General features: G+C 44.4%; 1 protein-coding gene across 6 annotated transcripts; it reads right to left on the bottom strand.

Annotated features, from left to right (window-relative positions):
- MIA3 (MIA SH3 domain ER export factor 3) lies at positions 1-27,981 on the bottom strand. Of its 6 annotated transcripts, none has more exons than XM_066316251.1 (29): positions 27,943-27,981; positions 26,729-26,862; positions 21,373-21,459; positions 16,840-19,777; positions 15,626-15,913; positions 13,783-13,844; positions 12,487-12,618; positions 11,293-11,314; positions 9,202-9,290; positions 8,975-9,052; positions 8,733-8,843; positions 7,837-7,908; positions 7,525-7,629; positions 6,630-6,752; positions 6,409-6,526; positions 5,685-5,740; positions 5,514-5,604; positions 5,266-5,404; positions 3,571-3,672; positions 3,410-3,470; positions 3,254-3,289; positions 3,095-3,162; positions 2,743-2,840; positions 2,495-2,626; positions 2,221-2,289; positions 2,019-2,095; positions 1,802-1,873; positions 1,011-1,176; positions 1-661 (listed from the first exon to the last, which is right to left on the bottom strand). In XM_066316251.1, exons 2-29 carry the CDS (start codon positions 26,855-26,857, stop codon positions 402-404), a joined length of 5,781 nt encoding a protein of 1,926 aa, XP_066172348.1. In that variant the 5' UTR covers positions 26,858-26,862; positions 27,943-27,981; the 3' UTR covers positions 1-401. The 6 variants fall into 6 exon arrangements, with proteins under 6 accessions (XP_066172348.1, XP_066172343.1, XP_066172347.1 ...); XM_066316246.1 differs by lacking the exon at positions 27,943-27,981 and adding an exon at positions 27,478-27,649; XM_066316250.1 differs by lacking the exons at positions 3,571-3,672; positions 27,943-27,981 and adding an exon at positions 27,478-27,651.

Below are 27,981 nucleotides of genomic sequence, written 5' to 3'. Positions count from 1 at the left end.
GCAGGTTGGATAGCATTTTACTTAAAAAATTATTTCCACAGGAAATGATTTGATTTACATTTTTAACGAAATTAGTTCATTCGCCAACTGGTTACAAAGGCTACATTGAATTAAAACTCTCCACACAGGTACTTCCTTCCTATTGCACTTTTAGAGTAGGTTCAAGTCCATCACAGAAAGGTTCTTGCAGCCCAAGTGGATGGATGAGTTTGTGATCATAAATGCACATAAGATGTCTGTAGCAACTGGATAAAAATTAATCCTGCAAAAGCTGAGATATACTGAAATGAGACCAATGTCTTCAAACCAAGAGCCATTTCCTAGAGTTGTGCCCACGGGAGCCAGGTCCGTGGCCGGGATCCTGCGCTGGGGCTGTGCGTAGTCCGTGGGGCCGGCTGCTCTCAGTCCCTGGGGGCCGGCGGAGGCAAGTCTCTGTTAGGAGAAGGAGCATAGTCCCTGGAAGCCTGCGGGGGTAGCCGAGGGCCTGGAGGATAATCCCTGGGGCCAGGAGGGCCGAGGGGAGGGAAGGGAGGATGCCCACGTGCGTAGCCTCTGGGATCGGGGGGAGGCGGGAGCGGGACCGGAGGCAAATCTCTCATTGCTAAACGTGGACCAGGTAAGAAATCTCTTCCAGTCGGAGGTGGCAAGGGAGCACCAGGACCTAAAAGGAAAGGAAATTGTGGAGTTAAATCTTGCTTTAACCTAAACAAAGCGGCTCCTGATTAGTTCCTCCATTTGTCATTTTCTGGAGCAGATCACTGTCACATGCAGGACTTCAAAGCCCATGAATTGTATTCTAGAGACTTTTGGCTGCTGGTTTTCACTTTGGAGTAAACAAGGAAAAATACCTCGGCATTAAGGAGGCTTGAAAAAACCCACCCAGTCCAAGCTCACTGAGCCAGCTAAAGCTCACAAAGCAGGAGCGTGCCGCGTGCCAAGGACAAGCAGATGTGGGTGCTGCAGCCAGGCTCTGGGAAGCGAGGTGCCAGCACAGGGCACTGTGGCCATACCTTGGGGCCCAGGGAGCGGCCGAGGCCCGAACTGTCCCCGCAGAGGAGGTGGTGGCGGTCCCGGTGGCCCGTAGCGGATGGGTGGCGGCAGCGGAGGCCCCAGCACTGGGGAGCTCATCAGGGGTGGCCCTGGGAAAGGAGACGGGCCTTTGGCACCAGCGTTACCCTGGGCAAGACGAGGTGACACTTCAGTGAGTTACTGCAGCAAACAAGCACTGACATTGCTGAACAACCCAACCGCTCACCCAGAGACAAACAGGTACGGGGGGGCTGGGGGGAGAAAGAAAAATAACCCAGACACACTCCAAACCACATTAACCAGGCAGAAAACAGGGACAGCTACTGCACCATCGCCATCCCTTCTCCCAGAACGCTGCTGGCATTACCCAGGAGTGAGTGGTTAGTGAGACAAGTTCGTTTAGATGAAGCCCTGCTCCAGAAAAGTTCAAGCCCTGCTGAGGTGTCCTTGGTGGATACCCCTTAGGTAAGGGACCTGGAACTTTGAATTACACAGGGACTAGTGCTTAAACACCACAAGTAAGTCAGATGCTTAGGATTATTGTTGTAGTCACTCCAAAGTGTTTGCCCAATCCTTAACAAGAAACATCTCATTTCCTCAATCCCACAAAAACCAGAGAGCAACTGCTCATCGTCAGAGGAGCCCTTTGAGACAGAGGGACGAGCCCTTGGTTAGTTCCACAGAGCAGTTGTTATTCAGCAGTTCAGAACACCAAGCCTGTTACTCCTCTCCATCAAAGCAGCATCACCATGTCCAGCCTTGGAATACTCACTGCAGCTGGTTCCATGGAGGAAGGTGAGGCTGTAGTTACACTGGGGGCTTCAGACTCTTTGGGAGAGGGTTGCTTTGGGGGGTTTTTGTGGACAGCAAATAGGGATAGTGACAGGATACAGACAAGACAGAACATGATACAGTTAAAGAAGCAAGAAGAAGTACAGTGAATTATGTATTAGAAAAGCTTTCTGAAGGTTGGGGCATTCTCAACTCACCACTCCATCCATTGCTGTGGAAGGGGAGGAGGTTCTTGGCTCACTGCTGATCAGGGATACCACAGCAGGCCCAATATCTAAAAAGACAGCCATGAGTAAGTGTCCTACCATGCCTAGGGTAGGGAAGGTGGGCTTGAAATTACCTTTTTGAAGGGAAAGAGTAACGAGTAAGCTGCAGTTGGTTGCAGACCACACAACTTACCAGGAACAGACATCCTTCCAGGTAGCTCTGGAGGCCTTCGTGGAGCAGGGGGGCCATCCACCATTGGACCTTAAGGGAAACAAGAACACCAGAGACCCTAAGTAACACAAGCCTGAGCTATTTCTATTAATGAAACACTACCACAAATGACTCATTAGTGTGTTAGTAAGGCAGGTATCAATATCAACATTCCTAGAACCAATATCTGACCTTAGTGTTCCTGGGTTTGTAGGCTAAGAGGGAGTTGTAAATAAATGGGAGTTTGACAGCTTACCAAATTCACCCCTCGGGCCGTCCCTTCGAGGAGCAGAGAGGGGCCGGGCAGGGACATCAATCATCTGTGTGGGGGACGGATTTCCTCCACTCACAGGTGATGGGCCTGAAGAGCCATCTCTGCTTAAGGGCCCTGTGCCAAAGAAATAAAACCACTTGATTTCCTTTTCTACAATTTAGCACAGCCCTATGTTTTTATGATGTACTGACTCCAAGACCGAAGGTGTTGGGAGAACCAGCAGCATTTACCTCGTCGTGGTGGGATCTGGCGATCAGGTCTGCCTGGAGTTGGCTTTACAATGACTGGTCTTTGAAGCATGATGATTTTTTGGTTTACTTCTATTAATCTGATTTTGAAAAACAAAGGGTGTCATTATTATTCAAGCAATAAATGTGCGTTGTATCTATTATAATGTAACAAGGCAAACTGCATTATAAATGTTACAGCTTTCACTAAGAACTGTTACTTTAACCATGAAAACAGTTTAACAGTAATTAAAATTAGTAACTTAAAAATGCACTGCACATCTTCAGCTGATTCTCCCCCAGGCAACTCCCAGAATGTTCAAAGAGCAATAGAGAGGGTCTATTCTGTACTTACTTTTGCCTCAGGTTGGCTGCTTCTCTTTTCTCTTCAGCCAGAGCTCTCTCGGCCGAGCGGGCAATGAGCTGGTAGGGAAAATTTTGTCAACTGCATTAATGGCACTCATGTGACATCAAATACAAACTGTTGGCATCAGAAAAGGATGAACATTCTTACCCAGTTGTCATGTGCCTTTTTCTCATGAGCAGCAATCTGAGAAGGAAAGAAGCCATTCAGTTTTTATCCAATTACCAGTATTTCCAATAAGTCACCACAGAGCACTAGAAAGATGCAGTAAAAGATGACACAATAACCAACAAGCAAGAAGTTTACCTGGTTTTTGTATGATCTCTCTGTTTTTTGCAATTCTTCTTCCATATCTTGGATCCTTTGCCTGTACAAAAGGAAAAAGAGGGGAAGGACAGATATTAGAATAAATTTTCCTCAGTAGCTGAAATAAAAGGAAAATCATAATCTTCAGAAATTCAAGTTACTTGTAAACTTTCACTTCCTCGATGGCCAGCACAGCTTTTTCATCTGCAGCACACAATTTCTGCTCCTTCTCCTGACGCTCATACTCCTCCTGGGTTAGTTTTCTGCACAGGGAAAAAAAAAATACACCATACAGCCCAGCATTCTACATCCATTACAACTCAAAATCAAGGTATTCCCCTGCCAACGACAGCAATATCAAAATCTACAATAACGGGTGAGATCACAGAAAGAAAAAAGAGACTTTTTAGAAACAGAGAGAGAAGTCTTGTCTCTTGAAACCAACAGACAAACCCTTTGTGTATATAAAACCTTAAAATTATGGAGTTGACTAGAAAGTTCAGTCAGCTTCTGAAGATCTGTCAGAATCTATCAACTGCAGACGGCTCATTCCTTTAGATCCTGTAGTTTTCCTAGCAATGCCATAGATTGCAATCCAGATTTACAAAGGTATAAACAAGGAAATCCTCTGGACTGACACCAACCACAGGAAATGAAGAAATGAGTGTGTGGTGAGAAGGGGCAAATTTAGGGTCCAGGTGACAAACACACTCAATAGTTATTAACCATCTGGGAAGCTTTTTCCAAGTATTCTCCATACCAATTCACTGCACAATCAATTTCCATAGTCTTTTTTATAACCTCATTCTTTTTTATATATATATATTCTTCTGGAAGTATTTAAGAGGTCTATAGTGTGTTCCTAACTCACAAGAGCTATCTCATAGAACTGGAACCATTTAACTAATAGCAGGTTAGCCAGTTCAACATAATCCATTTCCTTGGCTAAAAGTCAGAGCAGTTTTCCAGAAAAAAAACCATTGCAACAAGTTCTTCATTCTGATCAAGAAGTACTAACAGGCAGTGTAATCTCCTTCCTTTTGGAAGGAACAGAAATTCTTCACAGAGGTCAAGATGAAGTTTTCCCTGAAGTGAGGGCTACCCTTCACCTCTCCATTCCAAGTTTATTACACATGGATCCATGGAAGTTACAAGGTCAGGCAGTGTCACTACGGCCTCATTTCCAACCCTGTGCTTCCCCCAGCCAACCCACCTAAACCTTAGGAACCTCAACTGCTTCTCCATCACAATTTCAGCTTTTCTACAGAATTTAGCTGAGAATGTCCCTGAATCCTATTCTCAAAGTCTCCCCACACAGGAGAGATGGTATTACAGACATTTCAGTAAGTAAATAAATGAATGAGGAATGAACATACACAGAGCAGATCTCACCACTGGCAATTCATTCCTCTCAGCTGCCATCACCAATTCAACCTTCATTTAGCCCTTTGAGAATGTAAGAAGCTCACAAGGCTGAAATACTAAAGTTTCTACATTTATGAGAATTAGACTCACTGAACAGAAGTCAGAGTAACAGAAACAAGTCTTAACAGCCCCTATGTTCTCCTTGACACTTCTGGATGATGTAACAGAGCAACCACAGAATATGCAGATCAAGCCACCCACCTGTCCTCTCCAGAAGTTTAAAAGTAGAGGGCAATATGACTGTGTGCACACTGGCAGTCTCTTAAGAATCTCTAGAATGGTGGCAGAAGTAAAGAAAGGCTACCAGCTTCACTTGTACTGGAAGAGTAGCCATCAATTACCTCAACAACTTCCAAGTTCTTTGATCCTTCTGAGCAAAAAGCATTTGGACAGTGCCCATGATACAACAGACAAAGTAAAGAAAGGCTTACTTCTGGAGTGCCATCTCCTTCTGCTGGTACAGTTCACCAAGAATCTCCACTTTCTGCTGAAGAGTTTTGCATTCACTTTCCAGCTGAGTTTTAGCTGACTGCAGTGAAGAGGAATCATGTTCCAATGTTTTTATCTTCTCTGTTGGAGAAGCAGTTGCAATAAGAACCATTATGGCCACTTACATGTTCTGTTTCTTTTTAAGCCACCAACAGCACTTCATCCTAAGCAGTTATTTTGCTAAACCTACCTTCCAGCTCATGTCTTGCTGTTACTTCATCATTCAGTTTGGACTGCAGAAGATTTCTGTCCTCTTCAACTATGGATAACATTGTTTTGACCTGAAGAGAGGAGCAGAGAGTTTATGATCAAAGGCATATCACTAATGTGACTGCATTTATTAGATACTTGTGCAACATACCCTGGAGACATCCATCATCTGCTTAATCTGAGTCTTCATCTTCTCACTTTCAACATCTACAAAAGAAAAATATCTTTGTTTTTGCTGTTTTTTTAATCATGAATAAGTCTGTGGACAACTGTTAAAAGTGACACTCCCTACACTTAAATCCCTACATCCTTATACGGTCAAAAAACCTGCCCAAAAAAATCAAGATGTGGGAATTTCCAGCCCACATACACTTTAAGTAGAAAAAAGGGAGGAAAAAAAAAAAAAAGAAAGGAACAAAAAGGGATTCAAAACCAGAGATGCAGCAAATACATGTGCAACACCACAAGTGATAAACTGCCTGAATAGCTTTGAAAACATCTATTTTGGTCTTTCGGATTAAAAAAAATGTGATTACCTAAATTAGTTATTTATCTGAAGGCAAGCAGCAAGCTCATTAAAAATTCCTATCAAAAATAAATGTACCAGAACAACAAAGCTGAGACTCCTAGCTTTTGGAATGCTCTTAATGACCAACCTTTATATACAGTCTTTACAACTGTGTCACTACAATCATGGTTTACCTCAAAGGTAATCTAAAAGCAATTAGTAATCTTCTAGCCAGTTCCTCCCTTCAGTTAGGGATATTTTGTGTTGAGGATTCATGCTCCAGCTCTACATGCATGGATTCCCCTTATTCCCTCTGTAACATGCCATGAGAACAGCACCAAATGATCTTCAGGTGGGATCACTGTACCTGACAACTCTCCATTGGCCAGATCATCTCCTGGGCTCCACTCATGCTCTCTGTCTTCCTTCTTGGCCTCTGAATCCATGTCCAGCTGCTTCAGCTGCATAATGCAATTGGTTAAAACCTAGTAAAGAAATCAAAGGTTCAACTGCCCTGCATTTTGTGAGGTATGACAAAATATTTTATGATGCATAATATTGAAAGCAAGCTTATTATAGAGAACCTACTTCAATTTCATTTTCTTTGTAGGCAAGTGTCTCTTCTATGTCCTTCTGAGATTTCTGATACAGTTGAATCTGCTCACGGAGCTCAGAGTGCCTCTCACTCCAACCCTCAGCTTCCTTTAGCAGCTGTATGAAGCACCAAGGCAAGATGATTACTTGCTGTGTTTTTAGCGCACGGTGTAATTAAAGTCTATTCTACTGCCAGCTCTGGTGATAACTGATCACCACAGGTCACAGATAAAGGGTAAACTTCAGTTATCAGGCCCACTGCTGTTCCACTAGCAGAACTGGATCCTGGAAATCATTCTTCAGTTTATTATTAGGCGGCTTTACAAATTTCACATTTTCTCAGCTAACATCCCAACATCGAACTGCTCACACACTTCAAAATATGAGGAATTAATTTCAGTCCAGAGGTAATCAAAGCACATTCCTTAAAAAGCTACACGTTTCACATATGAAGAAAGAAAAGACATTTACAATTATTTGGAAAAGAACTGTCCCAACATTCCACAGCTAAAACTCCTCCTCATTATCTTTGCTTTCTGAAATACTTTCCAGCAATTCTTCACCATTACCTCCTTGAGCCCTGATGCCAAGTGGCAATCTCTCCACCATGCCTTGACTACCACCTCAGCACAGATTTTCTGTGACTTTGCTGACAAGAACTGCATCAGGGGAACTGGCAAAGCTTTCATATCAGAGATGTAGCTCAGCTGCACAAACAGCCTGTGCAAGCAGGCACAAAGCACTTAAATTTTATCATGGTAATATAAAACATGGAATTCTGCCATGTTAAGAAAACAGAGACATTCAGAAGCTACACAAAAAACCCCTAGGAACAAAGGCCAGATATTCTGTTTGAAAGACAAGGTTGCCTAGTCTGGGCATAACTTACCTGCTCCTTGCTCTTTCTCAGTCTAGCATTCTCTTCCTGCACATGATGAAGCTCAGATTTCACCTTTTCTTCACTCAGTTTAGCTTCATTGAGGGCTATCTGTACCTACACACGAAGCAAAAAGGAACAAGAAGACCAAGTCAAACTACAGAGGAGTGACAGCTACAAAAAGCCTGATTAAATGGAAAAGAAGAAGGTTACAGATGCATGAACAACCTGCAACCTGCCAAGCCAGCATTTTCTATTCCAAAGATAATAATTTTTCTGCTACAAAAACTTGTGACTGTTGAGGGGGTGTGAATAATGCTTTACCTCTGAAAGCTCTGCAGAATGCATAGTGATAGCTTCCTGAAGCTTCTCCAAGGACTTCTGGGTTTCAGAGAGCTAAGAAAAAGATGAGCAGTGACTTAGTGTTATCCTGGCACAAACCTCAGCCTGAGTAATTATTTAACCTGGCGTCTTCTGGAAGCATAAAAGCAAAGTCAAAACAGCAACGAACTGCAATTTCAAGCATCCATTTGCTGGCAGCAACATAGCACTACCTTATCAACAAGAATAGAAACATTCAGCACATTCAAATCAACTCCTGCCCCTGACTCCACCTGCCTGTGGCCAGGAAGATCCCTGTACACCTGTGCAGTCTACAGTGAGAGGAACTGCTATCATTAGCAGCAACCTTTGACCAAAACAAGGCCAAAGAGCTTGTTGATACAGAAAAATCAGGCTTTAAAGAGAAGAAAGAGAAAAGAGGTGTATCTCTGGACAACAAGAAAGGGGATAGCTCAGAGATCTTCACACTAACTGTAGAATTATGTCCTGCTCTGAGCACAAGAAAATGTCTCTTCCCAACCCAAAACCTTCAGCTTATATTGCTAAGGAACTTCCTGTCTCCAGCTAGGAAGTATGAGACTAGCCCATGCCTTGAATGCATCTGTTTGTGTGTGAAAGCACATAATCACACAAGACCACCAAGATCTTAGAAAAACAACCCAAGAAGCCCTACAAACCCACAAAAACACCCCCAGACAAAATAAACCAACAGAATAATCCTTTGATCTTGGGATAAACCTAATATTTCATTTAATCCCTCTTTTTGAGGTGGCTCACCTTGTTTGTTCTACCTCTGTATCTAACCCATGAGGTCATGACAAGCTTTTAAGGTACATCAAGCTAAGGACAATTTAAGACACAAGTGTAACTGTTCTAACCTTGTTCTGTTTCTTCTCATTCTTCTTTCTCTCTGTTTCAAGCATAGTGTGCAGATTTTTCACTTTGTTATCTAGCTGCTGATTTGCTTCTTCCAATTCTTTGACAGTGTCCTAAAAAAACCAAAAAAACAAACAAAAAAAAAAACCAAGGTAAGTGTAAAAGACCAACCTAAAGCAAACTATTTTTATTATTTTTATTTGTACTGCTGCTTTCAGTGCAGAGACAGTTCACTTTCTCTTACCTTAAGCCCTGCAGTTTCATCTGAGAGAATGTCTTTTTGCTCTTGGGCCACTTTCACAGATTCCTTTGCTTCCTTTATCTAAGCACAGAAACAACCACACAGAACTGAGGAAATTGTCAACATAATATTCAGTACAAATAGAAAATAAAAATATATTAGATGTTGCATTGACCGTGTCATTAAAGCAATAACAAAATTAGGAAACAAAGGACAGCTCAGAACAATACCTTTTGATCGTATTCTGACAACTTTTCTAAGATTTCTGTTTTTTCTTGCAGAAGGTTTTTAATCTTTTCACCAAGTTGTTTTTCAGTCACTAGGAAGAAAATGAAAGCTTACAGTAACTGTATTTCATATACTGGGAAAAAAATCAGCTATCATTACTATGACTTTAAGGAACATTTTCAGGTAAAAACTAAAGCATAAATCAGGAGTGTTAATTCCTTGGCAGTCAGCCCTTTCTGCATCTCCAGCTTTCACTTCAAGTTAGGATTGAAAACAAGAGAGTAAAGCTGACACAAAGCACAAAGCTCCTGCATCCACTTCACAAAAGCTGCTCCCAGAACCCAGAGCAGAGTGAGGCGCTGGCTACACACAGCTGAGGTGTGTTCAGGGGAAGAGCTGACAGCCAGGATCTCAGAGCAGTCTCAGACACTCGGGGACAACCACCTGTCTGAAGGTGGATGTTTCATCAGCAAAGGTAAGAGGATGAAAGCTCTACCAGCGACAGAACAGAGACAGTCAGCTAGGAGACAGCACCAGTAGGTTTTAACGAGCTGCTCTCCAAAGCTTGGACCTCAAAAGGACTGTGACCAAGCAGCAGCCTTCAGGCATGCATTTGCTTCTCACCCTAAACAAACCACCAACCAACCCTTAGGATTCAATGAAAATCATTAACACACTTCAGTTATTTTATTGCAGATTATTTAAAACCCACCCAATTGTTATTACTTTCCAAGTGCTAAGCCACCTTGGCCTGGATCTGACTGCCCCAAGCGCCATTTGCCTCACAGCAAATCCTGCAGCACAACAGGGAGCACTGGTTGTTCCAAGTGCATCCCACGGAGTGCAATGGCAACTGCTACTCCTCCTTTCCCTCCCACACGAGGGCTCCTGGGACCGTGCATCCCAGCCCTTCCCACTGTGGGCACAGAAAGTGCCTGCCAAGGTTCAGAGTAGCTCTCAGCAGGCTAAAGGAAGCAGCAATCCGTGCATTAGCTTGGCCTCCCAGTTTTACTACTGCCACTAAGAGAGGGTAACAGATTTTTATCCTTGGGACTCCAAATGTAATCTACGTTTTAAAGCATTTTTTTGTCACTGTTAAGATTCCTCTTTTTTTGATAAAGATTTTAATAACAATGTGGCCTGTATCATGCCTGAAGAATATCTCTTTGTTCTGATCTTTAGTAGTTTCTATACAGCATCAAAGAGAAGAGTATTTGGGTGTTGGAATTAAATCCATGTTCCAGTTTTTTAGGGGGGGCTGCTAAGTAATTTATGCAATAAATTACTAATTTACTGAAGCAATCTTCAAATTACTACCAACACCAATATTCTTCCTGCACTACAGAAATCACCTCAGAGATGTAAGATGGGCTTTTCTCAGCTCATTAATTCTGCATTAACTGTGTAGAAGGAAACTGCAGTATAACCACAATGAAACTAGAGAGGAATGACTGGTAAGTAAAACGTGGGGAGGAAGAGAAAGAGTGCCTATGACGACAAGTCCTCCATATTTGCATATTTTATTCAACTATGAATTCCAGCAACCACTCTACTTTGATTTTTTTTCCATTCAGTACACTTAAATTTTATAAACCTGACGCCAGAGAAAAACTCTTATAAAAAGTGATGTAATTGCCACAGAAATACCTGCATATTCAGATCTACATATACAGTGTCTCTTTGCAGCTGCACAGCTGCCATTTTCAGGCTTCCTTCAATCCAAAAAACCAAAAGGAACCTGCTCCAGCTTTCTGAGAGAAACAGCAAGCAAAGGCAGACCCCACTGCTGGTCAGAAAACCAAAACAACCTCTGAACCAGTGGTTCATATTTATGTTGGATGAAGTGGAGCTTTTCCTTGCCCTTTATTTTACAGGTGCAAGCTGCATTGTTTCTCCTGATCAAAGCATTATCAAAGGCAAAATTTAAACCCTCAGATTCAACTAAGTATCATCTACTGGTCAAGCTTACACTGTAAGCTTGGACTCCTTGAAAGGGAGTGAAGATGAATACTTGGTCCTCTGAAACACTATAAATCTTCAAAACTTTCACATGCCTAAGCATCAACTACACTGAAAAGTAGAGAGAAACTTACCTTGATATATTCTACTCTTTACCTACAGAAGAGAACAAAAAACAAAAAAGATTAGCCATAAAAAGTGGTAAGTGAAAACTTAATATTCCCTATGGAAAGAAGTGACCAATTCCATGCAGGTTAAAGCAGCATATGGAGAACACATCTATCACTGCCAATGAGTGTTGAGTAACACTACAAACGAGCTTAAGCTGTTTTCTAATAAAAGCTCCCAGGCTAAAGCCCTGTCCCAGAGCCTTAGTAAACCTCTGTTTACTCACCCACTAAAGGGACACCAGTAACTGCCACAGCCAATTTGCACAGAAAATGGAGCCATTTTGTATCAAACCACAGCCACAAACTTGCAAACACAAACCCCCCTTGCATCCCAGTTCTGTGCCCTCTAAGCAGTATGTTTACATGACAGGTGCTTGTTTCGAAATTAAAGACTTTCAGAAGTTTTTTTATGCTGTTCTATTAAAGCTGTTTTTTGCATTTGAAACTGACCCAATGTATTCAATACCAAAACTAAGCAAGAGGGAAAAAACTATCAATATTGTTACAGAAAACATGTAGTTTTAGTTTATTTTTGTCAGGCAAATATGAAGTACTCCACAAATTCCCAGAGCATATTGTGACTAAACTGGGCAGCTGTAAAATAAATTTGCCTATTTGATTCTCAGCTCCCAAGGAAAAGCACTGCTGTGGCGGTGTATAATTTTTGTTGCACAGAAAATTATACACGTAGGAATGAGGACAAATGGAAGAGGCTCTCCAATGCAAATTAATACCATGTTTTTAGGTTTCTAAATGCAGTACCTGCAAGCAGCTGGACAACATGAAGTGGAGAGGGTTAACTGTTTTGATTATAGCCAGCAACAAGCTCAAGCACATGGAAGGCTTCTCATTTCAAAGATATGCTGACCCTTTCCTCAGCCTTCTTTACTTACATCATACTCCTCTATTTTGCTTTCAAAATTCCCTCTTACTAAGCAATCCTCAATTACCAGCTTATAGAAAATACTTCTTAGCAGTGCAACTTACTTTAGCTATTCAGCCCAGCATTTAGCTCCCATTAATGCTCTAAACAGAAAACGCAAGACCACAAACGGCTACATATTGCTTTGCCCCAGTAATGCTGAAACAGTTTAACCATACAAAGGACCAGTCAGTTAGTGAAACATCAGCAGGCTTGCAAGCATGAAGTATACTCACTGAAAGGCAGGTTCTCCAGAAAAATACAGCAAGTGTGACAATTCCCACTAAGGCAGTTATAATAACAGGCTCCCATGGCAGTCCATGGAAATCAGGCCCAGGACGCATTTCCTCAGGCAGTGTGTCGACCAACTGTGAACCGACAGCAGTGACAGCTATGAGTGTGTTTTCATTAAACAGTGGGGTAAAACCAGCAGTCTGACAGGTGCCTTTATTCCTCCCGTAAAACCAGAGAACCATCTAGAGGTTCCTTGCAGTTTTTCTGCAAACTGAAAACCGAAAATGAAGAAAACCACAGAGCAGCCTGCTGCTCGCATTTCGGTGCAAAACTCCCGAGTACCAGGAGGACACCTGACAGTGGCAGACTGCTGGCAAGGAAGAGCCACACCGAAAGGAGTACACACTGATGTGCACAGTTTGCACGGCATAGCACCGGTAGTTATCTGACCTGTTTGTAAATACAGCTAAAAGGATGGAAAACTATAGAAAAAAACCCCCAGTTTTACATCTGGATGTCTGTACCAATCCAGTGCAAATGGCTCAGATCTTCTCCCAGCTGTTGCCCCTGTCAGAGGGTCATATGTCATGAGTCTCCTCCACCTGGAGGTCAGAGAGCATCTGGGGAAGGTGCGAACGCCTGGTACAGGCTGCGGGGCTGATAGTGACATGACATGGCGCTCAGGGAACAAACTGTGCGAGCCACACGGGAGCCGCTGCCTTCTCCCCTCCTTTTCTCCCACGTACCCTCTCTCTCCCTCCCTTCTCCACAGCCGGCAGAGGTGGGGACGGCGAGGAGGGCGCACACCTGCCCCGCGGAGCCCGGCCGGGGAGCGAGCTCCCCCCGCCATCCGGGGAGGCCGGCAGCGATCCCTGACGCCAGCGGCCGCCTCCGCTCCGGCGGGATCGCCCCACATTACGGGCCGGGGGCGCGGAACGCCGGGTCCCTCTCGGCGGGGCACGCCGGGGCGACCCCTCAGGGACCCGCCTCGCTCGGGGGAGGCGTGTCACCGCCCGGGTCGCGCCGCCGGAGCCCCTCCGCCGCCCCTCACGGCCGGCCCGCCCGCCGCCGCTCGCCTGCCCTCACCTGCAGCAGCCTCCGCCGCGCCGAGGGCTCCTCCACCGGCCAGCCGCTGCCGCCCGCGGGCTCCATGGCGGCCCGGCAGCGCCAGGCACACGTCAGCCCTCCCTCCTGCCCCGCCGCCCCCCCTCCCGCCCCGAGGGCCCGCCCGCCGCGCGCCGCCCCTCGCGCCCGGCCCGCCCCCGCCGCGTCACGCGGCGCGCGCCGCCGCCACTCACCCGCCGCAGCAGCTGCCGCGCCGCGCCCAGCTGCCCCCGCCAGGGGGCGCCCGCTCCGGCACCTGCGGGCGAGAGGGGGCGGGGTCAGCTCACGGAGCGGCCGCGGCCCGGGGCCGCCTCAGCGCCGCCTCAGCGCCGCGCCGCGGGGAAACGGGCGGCAATGAACGCCCCGGGAAGCGCGCCGCTATCCGCAGGCGGCAATGAACGCCCCGGGAAGCGCGCCGCTATCCGCAGGCGGCAATGAACGCCCGGGAAGCGCGCCGCTATCCGCAGGCGGCAATGAACGCCCCGGGAAGCGCGCCGCTATCCGCAGGCGGCAATGAACGCCCCGGGAAGCGCGCCGGTATCCGCAGGCGGCAATGAACGCCCCGGGAAGCGCGCCGGTATCCGCAGGCGGCGACAGCAGCGGGGCCGCAGGAAGGGACATGGCTGTGCGGTGGCACGGTGCCGAGCCTGCCCCAGACACAGCACAGCCAGCTCCTCCGGCCGGGAATCAGACCAGCACACACTCTTCAGTTCCTAACCGCAAATCCCTCCGATTAGTTCCCAGCACTGTTCACAGAACCACAGAGTGTTCTAAGTTGGAAGGGACCCACAAGGACTGTCAAGTCCAACATCCCAAATAGTGACGCCATGTAAAACACTCCTGAACTCTGTCAGTACTCCGTAAATACGGAAAAAGCTTTAAACCATCTCCAGCTCTACCCTGGGCTGAATACTGCCCTCTCCTCCTGCTGCCACACGTCCAGGCCAGCGGATCCTACAGCCACCAGCCCAGCCTGCTGTCACACCACGGAACAGCATTTGACCAGCCATTCTACGATCACTTGCCTTGTTACTTCCCAGCGCTTCTACCAGCCCTCCCAAGAATTCCTGGCAAGCAACATTTAACCACCTTTAAGGAAGGAATGGAAGACGGTCTGAAATACAGCTGGACATCTGACTGCTTAACCAGTAAGTGATCCACTAGCCATTTAAAACTCCTTAGTTCTCTCAGCATTTAACCTAGTTTCCTTCAGACCTTAGAAGCTGCTCAAAAGTGCTTGGGCCTGGAGATGGTACAGCCCCCCAGCAGTGTACAAAAGCTAATGAAGATGTGTCTGAATTTTTCCTAAATGCTGAGTGGAGACAGAATTATTAAGCATAATTGGAAGTGAAAGCAGAACAGCAAAGCTGAGAGTAGCACTGAGAACCCAGTCAGAAATTGTTTCATGACAAAACAGATCTGGGAAAGATGACAGTAATAGGGTCCCTCCTTGGCAAAATGATGAGATGGCATTCTAGCTCCAGAGGGACAAGGCCTTAGCCAGAAGGAGCCAAATATTTCTCCTACTCCAACAGAGGAAAATTATTGAGCTGTCTGAGGGGGAAGCTACACACCACCTTTACTGGAAATTAATATGGCCCAGAGACATGGGCTAAAAAAGAGCAAGAGGAGAGGGCACACAAATCTATGGGCAGTCCTGTCTATAGAGCATGACCTTTAGGCTGTCAATCCCTGCAAAGAAGCAGGGATCTGGGCTGATGGTATGCTTCCAGGGATTTCTGATCTTTCTCCACTATCATCCTGAGACACAGTCCACAAGCCCGAGCACAGAGCTCTGACACAACAGCACTTTCCTTTTTCCTACATTGCAAAACCGTAGTAGAAAAACTGCCGTGCTAAGTTAGCAATACAGCACTGCCACTAGAGGGACTGTCCCTCATCAGGGAAAGTCAGGAAGGTTACAGCAACATAAAATGAAAGTATCAGTGAACACTCATGCTATTTGCCTAAAAACACATTAAACCATGCACATCTTCAAGAGCAAAAGAACAAAATAAGCCAATTCCAAATGGTTACCTTCAGCAACGTGTTCGTGGGCACTCTCTCCTGAATCAACTGACCCAAAGGAAGTATCTTCCAGGAGTGATCCTCTTTCACTATCATACCTTTCTTCAGCTTCTCCATTATCTGAGAAGTTGGCCTCTTCGTGCTCAGGTGGAACATTGACAGCCCTCTCCTCCTCCTCCTCCATAGGCTGCTCTGGCCTCTTATCTTCAATGAGCTGCTGAAATTCCTGATTGTCCTCATCAATGGTATTTGGGTTTCTAGTGGAAACACTGTCATATTCAGCCTCTTTTGCACCATCTGTGACAGAGAAGGAGATACGAATTAAGCACTGAGCTAATGTGTATTTCTTACAGCTACCTTCAGTGAAATGCTGCCTGTAACAAAGCTTTTTTGACACTTTTTAAATAGTTCAGCTTGTGTATTGCTCCCAGTATATTCTCAACCAATTTTCAGTAACATCTAATCAAATGTGTGTAATAAATTCATGCAAGATATCAACCACTGACCTTGCAGTGAAACACTGCAAGGTGAAATATTTACATCATTCGTGACCTTATCAGAAATCACATACTTAACATGTACTACTGTAAGAGGAGCCTGGCTAAAAGTGTATCTGAACTTCTTGCACACTAATTAGAAAACCCAGCAAGTTTGCAAAAGACTCTACCTCTCCTTCTAGCCCAATCAAAAGATCTGTTCGTTCAGTATTTCTGCTTATGCAGTCTTTTATGAATGTGGGCAAAAATATGATTATAAGGACACTTGAGATTTCAGGTGCCAGGATTTAGTATCTAGACTTTGCATTAATCATCAGATCTCTCACAATCAGGTGATAATTAGTTCAGAAAAAAGGATTGCTCTAAACCCTCCAGAAAATTCAGCACATTAGTATATGTGAATCCCTGTTTCTTAAGGAGGTACAGACTTGTCTTGAGTGGCTCCTTACAACCATATCGATGCATAGATCCCACTTCTCTTACACAGAACTCGGTTCACAAGAACAGGTGTGCTGAACTCAGTATCCTCCCTTAGGAATTGTCCCTGAGCCACTCTGATCACAATGCTAAAAACATGCATTAAGAATAAGCAAAATCCCAGGTTATTGCACAAGGCTTATTTCAATTCTACTCCCTCACCCGCTTCTTAAAGCTTCTGTGTTAGTGTTGCTTGGGACAGGGCTCTACTTCCATTTCATCTATTTATTAACTGGTTTAACATCCTACCTTGAATGTGCAGCTGCTCATCTTCCTGTTCTGGAGGAGAAGCAAGTGGGACACTCTCACCAGCAGATGAATATTTACTCCTTAATGAATATATTAATTCTTGAATATCATCCATCAGTGCACTCTCCTCATCATACAAATCCATCTCCTTTACCACCTCCTCCTCATTTTCTGCCACCCTGGAATCCAGAACTTTTCCTACAACATCCATAATGCTCGATTCTGAAAACTCCAGTATCTCATCCAGAGCTTTCTCCATATCCTCATTATTCCGGCTGGCCTTCTGGGCAAGCTCCATCTCCACCTTCATGTCGTGGAACATGGCTTCAATCCTGACCACGTGCTGGAGCCCCAGGTACTTCTGCAGGCGCATCACGCGCTTTTCATCCAGGAACTCTCTCATTATTGAGAGCTGCTTCACAGACTCACTGAAGTCTGTCACAGGGTCACTGCTGGCTTCTGAGCTGTCGGCAGGGCTGGGGACGTGTGCAGCTTGCTGCTGGTCATTTCTCATTTGCTCTAAATTTTGCACCTCTTTCCAGTCTTTCTGTGAAATGCCCTCTGGAAGATGATCTTTCCTTAGGTCAAAGTCACTGCTGTCTTCTGTGTGAGGAGATTGGAAATTATGTTCTTCCATAGCTGATGGTTCCTCACGTTCAGAAGACTCCCCATCAGCTTCCATGACATGCTGCATCTCATCCAATTTAGCATCTTTTCTTACCGATACATCAACTTCTTCGTTCCCAGTCTCGCTTGCATTTTGCATGCTGACTGTTGTATCCTCCTTAGGGAATGAGTTTGATTCCTCTCCTGTTTTGTAAGTAGGATTAGGGGTTCCTGAAACAGCTTCACTTAGTCCTTCTACTTCAGGATTTGTATTTTCACCACCTAGTGAATTACCCTGGACATTTTCAGCCCTTGCTTGAGACAGCTTTGCACTTGCTGCATTCTCATCTTCCAGTAGCTCATCATCTGCTTGTTTGAGGTCAGGGTCATCTTCATCATCTGGCTCTTCAGATTGCAATTCTACTCTTTGTGTTGTTTCTTTAGCTGAATCTTTGCCAAGATTTCTGTCTGACCCTGCATCCTCAAGATGAGCAGTTCCTTGCTGAGTAAGATTATCAATATTAGTGTTCTGTGTGGTGCTTTTTGATTCTTCTTCAGGGGAACTTTTCTCAGTGCTTTCTTTAAACACTGGCATCTTGCCAGGATTTCTTGAAAGGTTTTCATTCACATCTGCCTCTGAATACTCAGTGTCATTTTCCCATGGCCTAGGTTGCTCAACAGCTCCACTATAGCTTGGGTCTTCTTCCCCTGCAGGGGTTTCTTTCATGTTTCTCTTTTTTATTTCCAGTTCTTTGTTAGAAGAGGCAGGATTTTTATTTTCATGATCAATTTTCCCTCCTGGTTTTAAATCTTCATATCTGAAAAGTTCTTTCTCCACAGCGGTCATTTCATGCTCTATTTTCTCTCTCAAAAGGTCATTATCTCCTAGGTCACCTTGAGATGCATTTTTTACCTCTTCCACTGGTTTGGCTGGAACATCAACTGGAGGCTTGCGCTCGGCTTCTCCCTTTTCCATTGTTTTCTCCCATGATCTTTTGTGGTTTAAATCACTTTCCAAGGACTCCTCCAAGGTACCATCCTCAAACTGTTTCTCACTTTTCTCTATTGGAGCAAGTGGAACCCTTTCAGGAATTTTGTTGATATCATCATCAGATGATTCTGAAGCATCTTCCTTGTTTTTAAGAAATGGTTTGGACTCCAGAGCATTGCCTGGACTAGGCAAAGCATGAGGATCAGGCACAGCTGTACTTTTCATTGCTGCAGAATGTGACTCAGTTCCATCAGTGAGCTGCTCTTCCAACTCAGTTTTGTTGGCTTTTTCTCTTGAACCCGGATCACCTGTACCCACAGGTTCCTTTCCAAGGGGTTCTTTGGAGAGATCCTCAGGCTGAGTTGTTGCTGGTGCTTCTCTTTTACTAATTAGCACCACCTCATCCTGTTTCTCTTTTGTTTGTTTGGATTCAGACCTGTCTACACTTACACTGTCACCCGACTTTTTGCTCTTACTGAAGGCATCCTTAAGAATTAATGCATCTGCATCGGGTTCCTCCCCATTGTCTCTTTGGTTATTTAGCTTTGTAGCACCCTTTGCATCTTCATGAGGTTCGTGATTTTGTGATGACTCAACATCATAGTTTCCATCATGTTCTAAATCCACATGGGATGTAATTTCATCCTCTGCCATAAAAGACAGCAAAGGGATTTCTGCAGACTCATCTGCAAACTCTGGCTCCTCCTCTTCATTGTGAGGATTAATGCTCAAATCTTCATTTAAATCATCTTCCAGTGATGTAACAAGGCGAGTCACTTCATCATCTGATACAACAGCATCAGCAGTTGAGCCAAATTTTGTTTTTAAGTTCACAGAGAGCTCTCTGTTTAGAAGTGTATAGGCATTGACTTCTTCATTCTCTTGGTCAAGTTGGCTGGTTTCACCCTGAGGAATACTAGTGTTTTTGGTATTTTCACTTTCTAGCCCTTTTAATTTCCCATGTAGCATTCCTTTCAAGTGCTCATGTGCGATTTGATCTCCCTGAGAGTTTTCTTTGTGACTATTGACACTGGAGTCTCCCCCAGTATTTTCAGTTCCTTCTGTAAGAGAATTGTCAGCTTTGTCTGTAAAGACAAGGTTTTCCTTTTCTTCTTCAGCACTTTGCTCAAGATTGTCTATCTCCAAAGCACCAACGGACTTTCCTCTATCAGTCTGTTCCATCTCCTTATCCTTCTCAATTCCTTCAGCTGGTTTCCCTGGATCACTCGATTCAGTTTCCCCTTCATTTGCTATTGTCTCTTGCAATGAATTCAGAAGTTCATCCACATTATAATTATCAAAGTCATCCCTTCCTCCATCAAAGCAAACGAAGTCTGTTTCCTGAAATGAAAAACAATATGCAGTCAAAAAATATTATTTTCTTTGTAACAGTGATGAGACCAAAAACATTTGCCTACTTAAACAGAGATGCAGCAGCAAAGTAAATCATGTTACTCACACAGAATTAACCCTTTGACTCCTTAACCAAAACTCTCTTTGAAATCAGTCGAGGTTTTGCCCAAGGACTCATAAAAAACCTAAATAAAAAGGTTTTGCAGGAACAAAGTGTAAGGCAGCAATGGAGCTGGCAGTGTTACACTGCACTCATCACCATATGTCCTGAATGAAGAATAAGCCTATTGCTGAATGCCAGTGAACAGAAAAAACAAATGTTGCTAAGCTTGTGTGTCACTGGTTAACTGGTGTCCCCTTAAAGGACCAAGTTCTCCAAGCAGGAGCTCCCTGTCACGGAATTTCTGAAAAATAAATTGAATCAGTGCAAGACACTGAACACAATTTCATAGAACCATAGAACGGCCTTGGGTTGAAAGGAGTTTAAAGGTCATCTCATTCCAACCCACTGCCATGAGCAGGGACAACTTCACTAGACCAGGTTGCTCAAAGCCCCATCCAAACTGGCCTTGACCACCTCCAGGGATGGGGCACCCACAACTTCTCTGGGCAACTTCTTTCAGTGCCTCAAAAGAATTTCTTCCTAATATCTTATCTAAACTTGCCCTCTTTCAGTTTGAAGCCATTCCCCCTTGTCCTGTCATTACATGCTCTTCTAAAAAGTCCCTCTCCATCTATCTTGCAAGACTCCCTTCAGGTACTAGAAGGCTGCAATTAGATCTCTCTGGAGCCTTCTCTTTCCCAGGCTGAACAATCCCATATCTTTCAGCCTTTTCTCATAGGAGAGGTGCTCCATCCCTCGAATCACCTTGGTGGCCTCCTCTGGACTCATTCCAAGAGGTCCATGTCCTTCCTGTGCTGGGAACTCCAGAGCTGGATGCAGCACTGCAGGTGGGGTCTCACCAGCACAGAGCAGAGGGACAGAATCCCCTCCCTTGCCCTGCTGGCCACTCTGCTTTGGATGCAGCCCAGGATTCACTGGGCTTTCTGTGCCACAAGGATGCCTAAAGCTACAGCCTCAAAAAGGCCTGACAGACACAGCTCTGGAGCTGCTGCTATTAGTGCATGAAAGCCAGTCATGTGTGAAAGGGCTGCAGGACCAATTCTAGAATCAAAGGGCTGAGTGTACCCAGTTTTGTTTGTTTCTGACAGTACTTTAAACGTGAAAAGTTTGGGAAAAGAAGCCATTTTGATTACACACCAGAAGGCCTATGCCCAAGCCAGCTAGCAGGACTTCTGGAGCTCAATCCTAACAGATTTCTTTAGAAGAAAACCTTAACATTTGAGAAAAGGAAGATCAATGCCCACATTTTGGGCTAATGCTTTCACACCCAACCACACACAGAGCTGCACAAACATTCCACCCCACCCACCTACATGTGCACCTCTGTATATATGTAGCTGCTTACTAACAAAAAGTTAATAAACATCACTACTATTCCTATTTCCTCCCTGGGAATTTTACTCAATGCCGAGGTAAGAAGCAGTAAAATCCCAACTGAGAAAGAACACGTTAGACTTACATCTGTTGGTAATTCTAGCTCCTCATTGGAATAGTTATGGTTTATTTCAAGTAAATCCTTTGGAAAATATCCAAAATCACTTCCAACCTGCCAAAAAACAAACACAAATGAACAAGCAGTAAAGAAGGTTTAGAAACAACATGACTATGTCAAAAACTGTAGACACCAGTAGCAAATATGTTGAACTGACTCTCAAGTATTCTAAATGAAGTTTAACACAGTGAATAAAAGAAGATCAATGATGCCCTGTTTATGCAAGAGTTTTCACTGAGGTTTTATGCTTATATTTCATAACAGCCTTGTGAAGCTGGTTTAAGTTTTACTGTTCATGTTTTAAAGCCTGACTTAAAACAAATTATTATGAGACTTGGGAATAAAGCCCAGGACTTCTGGCTCACGTGCTTTAACTGCTATTGTGCAGGCACCAGGGGCACCACACATACCTCAAGGATTTTCTCAAGTAGCAAGCAGAAGAGGATCTTTGACTAATAAGATTTATATCCATGCACAATATTATAGCCCAAAATACGCTCACTTTGGAACTTACGGGAAAAAAATTCTTAAAGCAGATTGTAGGGAAATGCTAAATTGTACTTGATGTACTAATAATTTTAAAACCTGTGTGGAAAATATACCCCGCTCTGCAAATGCATTGTTTCTCTTAAGTGCCTGACACAAGCAAAAATCAGTCGCAGAATGATGATTTTCAATGTGCTAAGGAAAGGTAAACAGTGGAAGACAAGAATCTCTCTTATTGCTCACCAGATAAGATCTACACAGAGCAATGCTCTCACTTGAGACTTCTGACAACTGTTGTCAAGAAGCCAATATTAATTGCATACAATCACTACACTGATTAGATAATTCCAGTAATTAGAGCCTTGTGGAAGCACCTAGAAAGGTACAGAGTTCCTAGACAACCAGACAACCAAAATATCTGAGGGGAAAAAAAAGAGTTGGTAATTTCCTCAATCATTTGTTACAGGAGAAAGATGACAATTGCCAATTTTCTTGAAGAGTTTGTGTGGAGAGAACGCTCAGCTAAAGTTCAAATTAAAAAAGAAATTAGGTATTGAATATTAGGGATACACAGATATATTATTACACTGATAGCACTGAAACAGGTTAACCTTGCCTGAAGCCTTCTGAATTTACAATGGTACAAAAAAACACAAAGAAGAAATTAGTATCTAGTAAATAACATGTACTAATAATTTTTGGAGGTGTTTGTTTAGATATGCAAGCAAAGTAAGCACTGATACATTACAGGACTTCCTTTTTAAACTACTTCTCATTCAGATCTTACCTTCCATAGTTGACATCTCTGAGGTTAATTACACATGTATTAAGAAACCCCAAACTGTTCCCTCCCCACCTTTTGTAAACACATATGCTCTCTTACTGAAAACAGATCATATATGTGTGCTTATTATTAGGAATTACCAGTGGGAATGGGAAATTCATTTAGACAAGTCAAATCAAAAGCTTGTCTTTGTGCGGTACAGTAAAATTGGCTTGTTTCTCTAAATGTGTACTCTAGTTTTTAATGATCTTTCTGAAAACAAAAGTTGGAGCTTCAAAGTCTCCTTACAGACTAATCTCTGTGATCAGGCATCACTGATTATAACTTGAAACTCCTTTATTGCAATCCAAGCTGCTGACCATACAAGTCCTCTGCAGTGACCCAGTTTGCCACTTCTGTGGTTTATAAGCCATATGGGACCTGCCTGCCCAAAATTTCATCTGCTTCTCTCCTTACAAGTCCTCTCTTGTAAAGGGGAAAAAATGCCTCATTGTGCAAATAAAGGAAACATTCATTCTCTACAGACACGACAGAGGAAAGGCACTTGCAATGCCAAGTGTATGAGGGAGAAATATCCACTCTCTTCCCAGCTAAAAAGTCATGTAGAGACAAAACACGTGGCTGTGTGTACAGCATCTGGCCCCCCTGGTGCCCACCTGCAACAGGCAGCTGCTGCAGATTCACTGACCAAGAACCCACACCCTCACACCACCTATCAGAAAACAGCTGGGGAAGATGATGTTCAAATCTTTTTAACCTTAAGGCCCACATCCCTAAAGCACAGGGATCACAGGTAACTAAAACTTCAGAACACAGGGCAAAGAAGAGCTGGTTTGCAGCTGCTGAGCACTGGCAGCGTTAAGAAAACACAGTATTGCCCTGACCCTCTGGGTCCTCCCAAAATATTGTCTTCCTGTTTTACTTAATTTTATCCACCCTGTCTTCTTTTTTACTAACCTATGGACAAGATTTGAAAACAAACAAAAACAATAACACAAAGAAGCCACAACCTCCAGTAAAGTCCCTTTCTTGTAATATGAGGCCAGCTTTGGTTTTCTCAAACTGGAATCAAAGGTATTAAGTTCATCCCTTTGCCATAAGAGAAAATAACAAAGTGTCTTTGACAAAATGTTTGGTGGAAAAGCAACAGGTTTTACTTGGAATGATCTGAAATACTTTTGGATTTCTGGACCCTGCTAAAGTGAGGGCAGAGTACAGAAAAAGGGCACAGGAGTCTATACAACAACTTTATGGTGAAAGCAATACAAGGTTGATGCCGAAGAGGAGACTGATTTATAGCAGAACATTGTGCAGAGGACAACAAGAGCACCTGATATGCTCTATCTTTTGGCTTGGGGAGAAAAAAAGAAGCACTTTCCTGCAACTGACGTATTAATGAAAATTATAACATAAAATTACTTTTAAATAATGGTCATAGAGTATTTTCCAAGCATTTGGCTTTGCTTTATTGTTGACGCTTAGAGAGCTCTGCTAAAAGCTACAGGCCATATAATGCATAGAAAATATATTACAGCTGGGTTCCAGAATTTTTTCACATGCAAAATACCTAGTGGACATAGAATGTGCTCTGTAAGCAATTTAGGATTCAAGACTGGCACCACAAAATAAAGGAGCTATATTGTCAAAATACTATACAATAAATTTTGTCATGTTTGCTGGCACAGGGAAAAAAAATCAACAATGGCTTGAAAAGGGTGGAGTGAATTAGAAAAGCAAAGGCAAATAAAGCCCAGCCTCAACTGCTATAGATTTTTCAGCCTTGGTGAAAGGCTCCTTTTCTTATCAGATCATCTCCCTTCAGGTCAGAAATACTACTGTATTTCTCTAGGCTCCTTCAAATTGATTTTGGAATCAGAATCTGTATTTACAACTTGTTTGAAATAAGCCGCAGGTCACATTAGTTGAAGCTTCTCATAGACATTTCCCTGACCTCTGCTCACACCTGACAATCAGAACTCCAGCTAGCCCTTGATTTCATAGCTCCTGTTTTGCCCTAATAAAATCTTTTTCCAAAAAAACTCTTTGGGGAAGGGAAAAAGGCAGTAGGGTACTTGGATGGGATCAAATGATGCACACAAAAGCTACATGAAGTCACGCAATGAGATCCCAAAAGGCCATGGCAGAAGGTAATATGCCTTCCATTGGAATTCTTTTGATAGCAGACTTCATTGGGTAGCCTGGTTTTAATCAGCAAGCAGCAGCTTCCCCCTGGCTCCAAGACTTTTACATACAGCAGGCACGGCTGGCCTGCGTAAATCAAGCTGCCCAGCCAAACCTGGCATGGGAAATCAGGCTGCCCAGCCAAATCTGACACACAAAGTCACGCTGCAGGAGAGAGACCCCGTGCTATCTGTGAGTCAGGGACAGCCGTAGCAGTGCCCTACTCAAAATGCAAAGGCAGGCACCTCTGACCCCGCTGCAGCACTTCCAGGATGGTTGTTGCAATGTTATGATTAATGCAGCAGCAGTCAATAAATGAGAGATAAAAGAAATAAAGGTTATAGCCACCAACCTAAAGGAATCAGTCTGGCACTAATTCCTAAAATGAGCACTGAAAATCGTGTAACACAGTTGAAAAATGACAACAAATAAAATCTTTTTTTTTTTTTAATTTAAAAGCTTTGCAATTCCTTCCGACCTGCCAACCGCAGCTTTTACTTGCTAAATGCAAAGCAAACATCCTTTTTGACTTAAGAGACACACCTAACTGTTGCATGAGCTGCCTATCAGTGAATAATTAAACTGAATATTAACTCAGCAATTACCTTAACCTGCTCTCTGATCTTGCAGCCTACATTATACCTTGTTAGAAGATGCAAAATTGGCCCCATGCTGCTACTCGGCATCTCGAGAACTGGCAGCCCTGGAAACCTGTACCAGCTAATTACCCAGATTATTTATGGTACAGTACATGTCAGAAGGGAATTACCAGCATGACAGAATTATTAACTCTTCTTTAACCATGTGCTGCAGTTTTTTTCTATTAACTTCCATAACGTTCTAATTGGATTCAGCTCCTACTGAGCGCTTGGCTCTCCACACCCAGCCTGGAGTGGTTACAGAAAGTGATACATCCTGATTTTCACTAAACCACTGCTCCCACAGTCAATCCCAGGTGTGATTTCAAGCACCCTAGACCACTGTCAAAATAGTTTCTCCTTTATAGAAGACTAGAGTAAGAAAGGAGGTTGAAGTAAACAATTCGGACACTAAAAAGGATGTAGGGGAAACATGGGGAGGAAGCAACTCAGACTGGGTCTAAGCAACCTCTGGACTGCCAACATTTTCAAGGGAAGCTCACAAAAACTGCTCTTCCTCTGTGATATCTCAGTTCTGCCTCTGCAAGGCAAATAAGGTGCTTATAAAAGTCGAGAGGAGCTTTCTACGAAGTAACTGCAAGTGTGAGGATGTTCCTTCTCTATTGGCAGAAGCCTCTCAGATTGTCCAGGGACGCTGACTCAGACAAGGCCACTGCTCTGCAAGCTGCCACAGCACAGTTGAGAGAGGCAGAGCTTTTAGAAACCAAATTTACCTTAATCCTTTCTAGTTTTACTACTTATTTTTCCTCCAACTCTGCATGCAGCTTAGATATAAAGAGGAAGAAGGCAGATGAGTATTAGGATGAGAAACACAATGAAAACATGCACATGCAGCGATCTTCAGAAGGATTACAGAGTACAGAATGAGAGCACGTCATGGGAGAACACAAGCACAGGCTTAAGCCTCCCTAAGTGGGAAGGGAGGCTCAGCTTCCAGGTAGGCCTGTGGCCACCACCACTGACAGTGCTGCAATAGGAGGTTTTCAACACAAAGACAGTTTTCTAACAGTTTTTAGACACATTAGTGTTGCCCATTTTTCACAGCACTCAAGTTTGATCAAATCTCATCCCAGATCCCACCAGCCTCATGACAAAGCAGCATTCACTGTGTTATTTAGCCACGTTGAAAACTCCAAGCATTCTCTTACAAGGCAAAAGAATTAAAATAGATTACCAAGAAGAGCAAACAGAAGAAATGTTTTACAGTACTTACACTTCCAGCCCAAAGCTCAGTTGATTCTCCTATTAGTTTATAATATACATACACTGCTTCTCCCTTCTTAAAATTTACAAAGCGACAATCCGGACCTTTAAAATCCCGCATGGCCTTCCCTCGGCACATTAACACTGTCCAAAGAAAACAAAAAGAGTATGACTTAAAAAATAATTTACATGAAAACTGTCTCTGCTAACCGGAGTAAACAAGACCTCCTCTCATGCACCGCTTTGCTATTTTCCAGATTGGGTCAAGAGATAAGAACTAAATTGAAAGTATAACTAAGAAATTTTTAGCTATAATTAACATAAACAAGCCAAGTTAGAGAAAAAAAAAAAAGGCGAGTTATAGCTAGAAAAGAAAAGCAAGCATTCTAGTCAAGACAAGGGTTTGACAAAGCACTGGGATACTACGCTTCAGTGGTGCGCTATGAAGCTAATTATTAATGTTAAATCAGAAAGATGACATCTGTGTCCCAGCGAATCGGTTCTGAAATGATCCCAGAGAACATCCAGAGAGCGGGTTTATCACTAGAGGGCTTTGCGGGGGAAACCAAACACGGAGCCGCGAGGACCCGAGAACTTGGCCGAGGAGAGAGGGACGGCGCGCGTGGGCGTCGCGCTCCCGTTTCCCCGATTCTCCCCGGTTTCCGCGCCAGAGCCGGCGGAAGGAGAGGGCTTCGGGACGAGCCTCCGGGAGGCCCCTTCGCCCACGAGCCCCTGGCCGTGCCCGCCGCCCCCACTCACTGCTGCACTCGAGGTCGGCGCAGCGCTTGCGCTCGGCGAAGCGGCGGCCCAGGTCGGGCGCGGCGGCGGCGCAGCGCGGGCCCGGCGGCGGCGGCGGCAGCAGCAGCAGCAGGGCGAGCAGCAGCCGGGGGTCCGGCGGCGCGGCTGCGGCCATGTCGGCGGGCGCCGGGGAGGGAGGGAGCCGGGCGGGGAAGGAGGGAGCAGACACGTCAGCAGCGCCGGCGGGAGGGCGATGTGGCGGGGGAGGGACAAGGCCGGCCCCGCCGCCGCGGGAGGAGGGCAGCGCACGGACCCTCCCTCGCTGCCGGCGGCATCCCGATCCCGCGGAGGCGGCGGGCTTGGCTGCCGCGCCGAGCAGGAGTGCGGCTACTCTTCCCGCTTCGCAGGCCGGAAAAGAAGGGAGGTGCTGCCCCTTATCTGTGCGGGTTTCTCTAGCTGAGGATCGCTGGAGCAACAAGAACCTACGGAAAGGGTGTAGGTGCCGCCCTGTAAGGACGCGACAGA

This window comes from Sylvia atricapilla, chromosome 3 (assembly GCF_009819655.1).
Source record: "Sylvia atricapilla isolate bSylAtr1 chromosome 3, bSylAtr1.pri, whole genome shotgun sequence".
In the NCBI taxonomy this organism is placed as follows: Eukaryota; Metazoa; Chordata; class Aves; order Passeriformes; family Sylviidae; genus Sylvia; species Sylvia atricapilla.
The sequence above is the reverse complement of the archived record's forward strand: the minus strand, read 5'-3'. Positions and strand labels throughout refer to the sequence as shown.

Coding starts and splice junctions, on each gene's coding strand:
- MIA3 (XM_066316247.1), bottom strand. CDS start 27,631: ATGGCCGCAGCCGCGCCGCCGGACCCCCGGCTGCTGCTCGCCCTGCTG. Junction 5,741..6,408: donor GGCCAATGGAGAGTTGTCAG/GTACAGTGATCC, acceptor TTTCTTTTGTAG/ATGTTGAAAGTGAGAAGATG. Junction 5,605..5,684: donor AGATGATGGATGTCTCCAGG/GTATGTTGCACA, acceptor TCCTCTCTTCAG/GTCAAAACAATGTTATCCAT.